The sequence below is a fragment of the Engraulis encrasicolus genome, chromosome 20 (genome assembly GCF_034702125.1).
Source record: "Engraulis encrasicolus isolate BLACKSEA-1 chromosome 20, IST_EnEncr_1.0, whole genome shotgun sequence".
Taxonomy (NCBI): domain Eukaryota; kingdom Metazoa; phylum Chordata; class Actinopteri; order Clupeiformes; family Engraulidae; genus Engraulis; species Engraulis encrasicolus.
The window spans coordinates 16156278-16166151 of record NC_085876.1 but is presented as its reverse complement, the minus strand read 5'-3'; the positions used below and the strand labels follow the sequence as shown (position 1 = coordinate 16166151).

At 43.2% G+C, this 9874-nt stretch overlaps 1 protein-coding gene across 1 annotated transcript; it reads right to left on the bottom strand.

The window, feature by feature from the left end:
* Nucleotides 1–5992: 5992 nt before the first annotated feature.
* LOC134436817 (ran GTPase-activating protein 1-like) lies at nucleotides 5993–7100 on the bottom strand. Its single transcript, XM_063186167.1, has 2 exons — nucleotides 6866–7100; nucleotides 5993–6221 (listed from the first exon to the last, which is right to left on the bottom strand). Exons 1-2 carry the CDS (start codon nucleotides 7039–7041, stop codon nucleotides 5993–5995), a joined length of 405 nt encoding a protein of 134 aa, XP_063042237.1. The 5' UTR covers nucleotides 7042–7100.
* Between the last annotated feature and the right edge of the window lie 2774 nt (nucleotides 7101–9874).

Here is a 9874-nt window from a genome sequence, read left to right as displayed (position 1 = left end):
TAAGGGAGCCTGGATTCCAGAGCTGGGGCTCCACTGGCTACCTGGCTACCTGGCCTATGCGACTGTGCCCCGTCCAGTGGCTGATGTCAAATGCAGCTGTACCACCTTGGCCGGCTATGCAAGATTGGAGGATGTCGGGGGAACCAGTGGTCGAACATCAGGAGCTGCAGTTTCGCACCGGCTTCGTGACAGGAGGGCGGCGCCTGGCAACCATCGAAGGAGCCGACGGAGCGGCCTTGGCTTCGCCTGGGGGTCTGTTGGGGCGATTGGATGAACAACGGCATCCGCCGCAGCGCATCAACGCTGCGCTGGGAGGGCGCCAGACTACTACGGAAGCACTCGCCTCCAGCACCATCGGAGCGGCCTTGGCGCCTGGCGGGGGTAGGATGGTGCGTCCCATGCGGAGGGTAATATCGCCAATCGGTTCTCCTGCCTCGGTGTTGTCCGTATGCAACAGCTCAACGGAGGCGCAGAGGATTCCAGTCAGCCCCGGCCTGACTGGCGGTCCAACCAACGGAACATTGACGTTGCAACAGGACGCTCTCTCACCACCTCCAGTGTCTAATGTAACGGCACGTAGGACTCGAAACCCAGTGTTGCGTAAATATAAAAAGTTTAAACTTTTTAGGACTCTAAACCAGGCGAGGACTATATGGGATCCAGTTTTTAAAAAGGGGGGGTTATTTGGTGGGTTTTTAAATGTTCGAAGCCTGGTCCCTAAGAGGGAACAAATCGAACACTTATTGTGTAATTCTAATGTTGATTTCATGGGGTTAACGGAAACATGGCTCACTGGCTCCTCGCCAGAAGCAGCGGTCTCATTACCTGAGTATATTACTTTTAGAAAAGACAGGGGGCAGGGGAGGGGAGGGGGAGTCCTCATGTATGTTAAAAATAATCTCAAGTGTAATGAGAGAACTTTTCCTAGTGGTATTTTACTTGAATGTATTGGAGTGGACATACACCTCTCTCGGGAGATGTCATTAACTGTAATCTGCGTCTATCGCAAACCCACAGCTGGTCCTGAATTTTATGATCAACTGAAAACAGTCCTTGCGTCATGTAATCATAAACGGGAGCTTCTCCTCTTTGGCGATTTTAATGTCAACTGGGAAAACAAACACGGCAGGAAAAAACTTAAAGATGTAACTGATTATTTTAATCTCACGCAGCTGATAAAAAACTCCACTAGGATTACATGCAACACACAGTCTACAATTGATCTTCTGTTTACCAATAAACCGGAGAGAATCTCCAATACCCATAATCTATTAACAGGTCTCTCTGACCACAACTCCATATTTTTTACCAGGAAGCTTAAACGAGCAGAAAAACTTCAGTCTCAGAACAAAAAAAGGCCTGCAAATATGTTCATTCCCACTAATCAAAATGAAAATGTGGACAATGTTTTGCAAAATGTGGATTGGAATGTTCTCCTGGCCTGTAAGACGCGAACACTGGCGGTGATTTATTCCTCTCAAAGATAAAAGAAGTAGTGCTCTCTTTTTCCAGGAGGGGGCGCAATGCAAAGAGGAATCCCAACTCTGTGCCCTGGTTTAATTCTGAATGTTCACAGTTAATAAGACAAAGGGACCTTCTCCTTAAAAAGTCAATTAAATCTGGGCTTAACACAGACAGGATGAATTTCACTAGGGCCAGAAAAGCCAAGGCAAATTATTTTATTCAAATAATAGACAATGCCAAAGGAGATGGGAAGAAAATATGGCAAAACATTAACAAATTGACAGGGAAATGTCCTAAACAGGAAATAAAAGGACTACAATTAAAAATTAATAATCAACTAGAAAGTGAAGTGATCCTGCTGTCCTGTGTCAAGAGCTTAACTCTTTTTTTATTGAATCTATACATGATTTGGTCAAGCAGTTCACAATCACTGAGGGCTCTGATTTGTTGGGTGATCACATTGACAATGACAATCATTTTAACATCCAGAAAATCACAGAACAAGATACTATCAAGATCATAGCAGCCTTGAACAATTCTAAAGCCAGGGATGTTCATGGTCTTGATACTAACTTTCTGAAACTTCACAAAGAGGCACTTGCACCCCCACTCACACACATTATTAACTTATCTATAGAAACTTCCACTGTCCCTAAGGCATGGAAACTGGCTACTGTCACCCCTGTATTTAAAGCAGGCGACAAAACTGACATGAACAACTATAGACCAATCAGCATATTACCTGTCATTTCAAAAATCATTGAAAAATGGGTCTCTAAACAAATCATTGCTTTTCTCAGTAATAGTCAAACACCCCTGCATCCAATGCAGTTTGGGTTTCGCCCTAACCATTCTACTGACACTGCACTGGCCATGTTTATGGAAATGAACAAATGCCATCTAGATAAAAATGGGTGTGTTGGTGCCGTGTTCTTGGACTTAAAACGAGCATTTGATACGGTCAATCACAATGTTTTATTATCAAAATTAATTCATTTTAATTTCTCTGCTAAAGCTAGATCATGGTTCCATTCATACTTAGCAAATAGAGAACAATGTACCGTGGTAGAAGGTTCAAGGTCATCAACTGCCCAGTAGGGGTCCCCCAAGGGTCCATTCTGGGGCCTCTTTTATTTTCTCTCTATATTAATGACTTACCTGAACATTGTCCACATGTTAATATTCAGCTCTATGCTGATGACACAGTCATCTTCACCCAAGCTAAAACCCCTGTTGAAGCAGCAAGTGTACTCTCTACAGCTCTTACACACATACGAACATGGCTAGAGAAATCATGCCTTATTCTGAATGCAAAGAAAACGGTTTGTTTGTATTTTTCTAAGCTACCTTCCCCTGGACTGTGTCAGCCTGGGATTACTCTTGGTAGTGAACAGCTAGAAGTAGTCACAGATTTTATATCTAGGAGTCATTCTAGACTCCAATCTTTCTTTTAAAAAACATATAAAAATGATAAAAAAAATAAATAAAATTTAATCTCTACAACTTCAGGCACATAAGAGGTGCTATGTCAAATAGTGCTGCTCTGACATACTTGCATGCAATGATATTTTCTCACCTAAGCTATTGCATTACTAGCTGGACCATGGTGGGATCCACTACTCTCAAACCAGTGGAGAGTTTATTTAAAAAAGCACTTAAAATTTTAGATAAAAAACCTCTTTCATACCACCATTGTAACATTTTAGATACGTACAACCTATTGAGTTTTGACAATTTCTGTAAATTCTCCTATAGCTGTCTTCTTTATAAGACTTTGCATGGCCTGGCGCCACCTTGTTTACAGGATTTTATAAAATATCGTCAAACACGAGTAACTCGAGCAGTGGTCAATAAAGATGTAGATATTCCTTTCAGGAAAACCTCTTTCAGTCAAAATGCATTATCTACTAAAGGCGGCATATTATGGAACTCTATTCCTCTGCATATAAGGGAATGTCCCTCTTTAGCCACCTTTAAGATGGAGTATAAAAAGTGGCTTCGAGCCCAACAAACATGTTCACACTGATGGTCTGAGCCTCTACACAGCATGCACACACACACACACACACACACTAGGGATGTGCACGAATATTCGAAGGTTCGAATATTCGTTTTCCTTTCGAATTTAGAATAGTCCTGTCGAATAAAAAAAATCCAGCCAGTAAAAAAAAATCTGTGTTTGCCTCCCTTGCAGTGTTAAGTGACAAATGAAAAGTACTGCAGGGTTACATTAAATTAACCTAGTAGCTCCCCTGTATTCTAATTTCTCTGGTAGGTCTAGATACGATGCTCATATTTCATTTCCAACACATAAGGCGAGTGTGTCTGAAAGCGCCCCGCCCCCGCCGACACGACACACACATTCAGGGAGAAGCCACGCATCTCGTGCATTTCAGGAATGGGCATTGGGCAATCATAAATAAATCGCTGACACTGTAAGTCTGCTATTGGTGATGTTTTTTTAAACATGGACTGTCATCTGTAACTGTTCGGGAATAATGTCACATCAATTTGCGTCTGATTTGACCAGCGTAAACTTCTGCAAGGTAAGCTACTTGTAGCTGTTAGCCAACGTCAGTGTCAACAATGGCAGGTTATTTCAATACAGGTATCTCTAAAACGCTAATAATGATAAGCTAACAGACGAAGTAAGCTAGCTGAGTACTCTTAGCTGAGGCGATTTTATTTGGCTCACTACACTATAATCTGCAACTATTTGGGGGTCGTTTCATATGGCGTTGCTTCGGATTTGTGAAACAATCTTTGTAAAAGCCACCCCTGTAGCCGTGTGAATCGGGATACTGTCTGTCAACAATGTCAATTGCTAACTAGTTCTAATGCAGCCCAACTAGCGAACAACTGTTCAGTGGGGTTTACTTTGCCGTGCCACGAGAATGGAAGGAGGGGAAGGGAATGATAAATATTTCTCGTCACGGACGCACAGACCTCTTCCAGTGAACGTGCTGCTGGACGTTCAGAGGTGTACACTCGACCGCATTTTCTAGCTATTGCTCCCCCCTGGTGCTGTAGATGGAAGGCCACTGTAAATAAGTATTGAACTCTTTATATGATACGTCGGCGGAATTAAGGCTACATGTTTCAAGGGATGACGGTGGGAGTCCCTCAGTCAGCAAACGCACGTCTTTTTTTTTTTTTTTTTTTTCGAATTTCGAATAACATTCGAATAGTGGCCATCGAATTTCGAATAGTGTTTTTGGCAGAAATGCACATCCCTGCATAACATATGGCCCTATTTTTTGGGACCTTTTTCTTTTCTCTTTTCCTTTTATTTACATGCATGCCTTTTGCTTCTGTAGTGGGTTTTATTTATTTTGTTACTAACAGTCTGTTTTATCTTAAAGTCTATTGCTTGTAAACATCTAGCCTGCCTATTTGGACACCAGATGGAAATTAGCCCTTGGGCTACAATCTGGCATGTTTACATATATGTACATGTATGTATATGTTCATTAATGTGCAATGTCCTGAACAAATAAAGTAAAGTAAAGTAAGTAAAGTAGAAATATCCGTCCTGAATTATCCGGAAATATCCTGGAAAATGATTTTTGAAAAAGAGTGGGAACTAGAGGTGTGTCGTTCATGAACGAGCCGGTTCTTTTGAACGGCTCCCTGAAGTGAACGATGGGAACCGGGTCACAGCTGGGGGAGCCATTCGACCGTTATTTCGTTCATTTTTCATTCATTTTAAGCACGTGACCTCGACCAGAGTAATTACATTTGGGAAAAACACAATTGTTTGCCTCAAAGGGAGGCAAAAACGGTCTTTAGAAGCAGGAGAATAATCAGTTGTTGTTTGGACAAAATTACCTTGAGGTGGAGTCAAAATATTACATTCTTAACACTGAATAAATAATTTTAAAAAGAGCCAAAAGAGCCAGTTTTTTGAACGGCTCTTTGAAAGGAACGAGCCACTAACATCCGGATCCCGAAAAAGAGCGATAAATCCCATCTCTAGTGGGAACCCTGGTACATGTTTGGTGTCGTCATCGGCTGTTAGCACAAGGGAACATGGTTGGCAGAATATTTTGTCATGGATCCTCTTGACGATGAAACCAGCGATGTAGCTGACTGCTGCCTCCTTGAACTCAGACAAGGGGTCCACGTCTGGGAGGGGAACAGTAGCAATGTCCGACAAATCCGCTTCCACATACACCAGGTCTGTAGTTTTTCTTGAGACATTCACTGCTACTGGGGTGGCATCCAGCACATCAGTGTTGTCTCTGAGGAGGCAGTTACCATTATCTGATTTGACTTGGTGACGTACAAGCAACCGCTTGTAGGCTGCTCTGAACTGCCTGACATTGGGATTGTTGTTGAATCCCCCTCTAGCTCTTACAGATGCAAAAAAGAGCTCCAAGTGGTCTTGACTAAGCTTGTACGTCAGAAGGTACCTGCAGGATGGATTGTTGCTTTCCACCACGTCATGGTAGACGTTAAGCACACTTCTGCCGGTGGCAATAAAGCCCTGGATCCCCTGCCATGGCTGACCATTTCCCTCTGGCTCCTGTCACCTTCCCTGTCCTCTCCCTCTTCCTCTGCCTCTCTTGGTGGCAGGTGTGGCGCTGGATGGCTGCGCTGCTTTCCTCTTCCTTGCTCTGGTGGTAGTCGGCGAAGAGGTTGATGGTTGATCGTCTCCTTCCTCCTCACCAACTCTCTGCCCCTCTTTCTCCACCTGGCTCTCCTCCTCCTCCCCCTCCTCCTCCTCCTGTTCAGGGAGCCAGTCTGCATCAGAGGATCTATGTGGAAAAAACACAATATAATTGCAAATTATTATTTCATGTAACATTCAATTTGATGTATCTCTCTCTCCCTCCCTCTCTCTCTCTCACACACACACACCCCTCCCCCCTATCGCACTCGGTCACTAAAAGGTGAGAGACTTTCAATGGCCCCTTCCCCCATTGCATACACTTTGTATCAGCTGTGAACCAAACACACACACACACACTAGGCAACAGGTAGTATAAATGCAACATAAGCACAATTCAAAGCATTTACATTATGTATTATGGATGAAAACAGCTAAACATATTCGTAATGCAAATTGCAACATGGCAAAAGCACAATGTTCACCCAGAAAGAGAAATACATAGTACAGACAAATGCCCCCATTCATCCATTGCCTCTTCACACACAAACAGATAATCATAGCATACACTATAGGTTACATGCAGAATGAATACAATTAGAAAGGCAGAATTCAAGCATTTGCAGCTAGTGGATGAACAATCGCTGTATTTACATTGCAACATTGCAACACTGCAACATCTCGAATGCGGTCCAAAACGCACTATGCAACCAGCACTAAGTACAATCCAGTAGTGTAAATGAATATGTGACATCTGTTTACATTCAGTGAAAGTTTAGAAACAACACTTACATCTCCAAGGCTGGATCGAGTCCTTCCAAAAATGCCACAGAGTCAACCGATGACATGCTCCCTGCGTCGGACTCTTCGTCGCTGGATTGTAAAATCCATTCGGCTGCCTGTTGAGCAGTCATCTTAGTTGGGCCAGCAACATTCTTCTTCTTGCTCGTTGCCTTCTTACCAGACATTTTGCATGCAGTAGACTGTCTGTAAGACTGTACGCAAACTGTATGTCCCGTGCTGTCTTCCGAAGTCTGTGCAGAGTCTACTGTTCTCTCGCGTAACCGTGCGTCAGCTCAAAACTCTACAGCTTGCTGTTTACGCGAGCAATTACGCAAACATCGAAAACAGCAAGTGGGTCGTTCTCTGTAAGTCCAAGGCAGTCGAGTGATAGCTCGTTTGAAAGTTATGAATCTCAACTATAATATTCAGTGACTCATGAAACCCGAAACTCTCACTGTCCAACGCCAATGGCGAGGTAAAGACGGGAGGTCAGATTTGAATAGCAGTGCACTATTGGTCTTCCATCGCCTGTAACTTTCCATAGGAGGATCCGATTGGCTCGTGGGTGGTGTCAATCAAAAGCTAAGACCTTCGAGAACATCATTCAGGCACTGCTTTACGCATTTCGTGCGGTGGAGTGGATTCCTTCGTCTTCAAAGACGCTTGTAGTGAAGAAATACAAATACAACGTATGCAGGAAGCCAAGAAACATTGGGATTATCACAAAAACACAAGGATTTGAAGTAATTGGCCTGGATATTCCAACATTGTGGACACTGGATGACTCAGAGAAGACATCTTGGACCATAAAACATTCGTTGGGAATATTGAGAAATTTTCAAAGGTACACCCTGTTTTCGGTTGCAATTTTGATGACATCACACACAGAGAAGATTAGCCCACTGTTAGCTGTGTGGAGAGTGTTGATCTTTGAGGATGGGTTCATATGAAAGCTGGCGTTCTCAGCTTTCGAACGGTGTGTGGTATGACCATTATAAGCTTGTGTACAGTCTATAGGACAACAAATTCTTTATTTTTTTTTAAACAAAATGGCGGCATCGTGCCGTGAGCGGCACAGTGCGCCTTAACGGCACAGTGCGCCTTAACAGGTTAATCTGTTCCTTAAAGTGATACTGTCCCATTTTTGGAAATAAGCTCATTTTACACCTTCCCTTGAGTTATATGATACCTTTCTCCTGTACTTTCAACCATTTGAGACAACTATAGTTGTGATATTGCACTATATAAATACATGTTGTATTGTATGGCAATGTTGTTATGATGCAGTTGAGCATTTTCAGCAAATAGTGAATAGGCCTGCCTGCAACCTCATCTGCACAGAGGCTTCTTTCACCTGCACGCTTCTGTGTTGTGCTTTGTCATCTTTTCTCCAGCTGTGTTGTGTGCTAATGGCTCAACATTAACAGTCATGTTAATGATGGCCACAGATTGAAACCACCTCATGGTCAATGATGCTTCACCATGCTGTTGTTGTCAGCCTATCATGTTGTGGCAACGTTGGGCAAATCATTACACTCCACATGTCTATTAGTTCGACAGTGTTATTGCGTTGTTTCATTCTGAGACAGATTCCCCTGATGCACATTAGTGTGGGCACTTCACTGTAGTGGGAGTGAGTGTGGTGGTCACACACACACACACACACACACACACACACACACACACACACACACACACACACACACACACACACACACACACACACACACACACACACACAGAGTTGATTTACACACACACACACACACACACTCACTCTAACAGTGTAATGTTTTTGTCTTAGCTATGCACGTCATCAGAACCTCTTTGTGCAACATCATCCCACTCTCTCTCACTTAGCCACACTGCATGCACTCATGAATCTGTGATTGTTTTACTATCCCACCACCCCCTGTGTCCAAAGCTCTGGTAGTAGCCAGCCCAACAACGGCCTTGGAATACTGCCTGAAGAATAAAGGGACGGCAATGAGCTCACCAATGGCACCAAATGATATTGATGATGTGTTTTCATTATGGCAGGGCACCAGGAAATAACTGGATGAGTTCCATAATTATGTTAATACCCAACTCATGTTGAAGCATGATAACGAGTCCATACCTTTTTTTTGGATGTGCTGGTAAAGAAGCATGACAGCGCATTATGCACTGAGATCTATCGGAAAGACACAGACAAAAAATGTTTATTTGGGCTACAAAAGTTTTCACCCTCACAGTTAACCATACAGTCAGCTGTCAGCTGCATCTGTAATGATGACTCGTTTGACAGGCAGGCTGGTGAAATTTGCCATAGACAGTGTTGCCAGACTTTTGAAAGTGTGGGTACTTCACTGTAATGGGAGTCAGTGTGGTGGTCACACACACATTTGAATATCACACACACACACGCACACACACCTCTTTGTGCAACATTATAGCACTCTCTCTCACTTAGCCACACTGCATGCACTCATGAATCTGTGATTGTTGTTCTGCTATCCCACCAACCCTTGTGTCCAAAGCTTTGGTAGTAGCCAGCCCAACAACAGCCTTGGAATATTACCTGAAGAATAAAGGGGATGGCAATGAGCTCACCAATGGCACCAAATTATATTGATGATGTGTTTTCATTATGGTAGGGCACCAGGAAATAACTGGATGCGTTCCATAATTATGTTAATACTCATGTTGAAGCATGATAACTAGTACATACCTTTTTTTTGGATGTGCTGGTAAAGAAGCATGACAGCGCATTATGCACTGAGATCTATCGTAAAAGACACAGACAAAAATGTTTATTTGGGCTACAAAAGTTTTCACCCTGTCTGCCTCCGTGTTGGATCTTACAGTGAAAACCCTTAGTGATGTTGGTCCAGAGCCAACTACTATAGACAGCACCGCATCACCGTGCGAGTTTAATTTACTGTGTAGGCTACTGCTACTACTGCGGGTATGCAAACATCTTTTCTCCGGCTGCAGAGCAGTGTCAGGGTGCCGTCTCATACTGACTGACCCATTGTG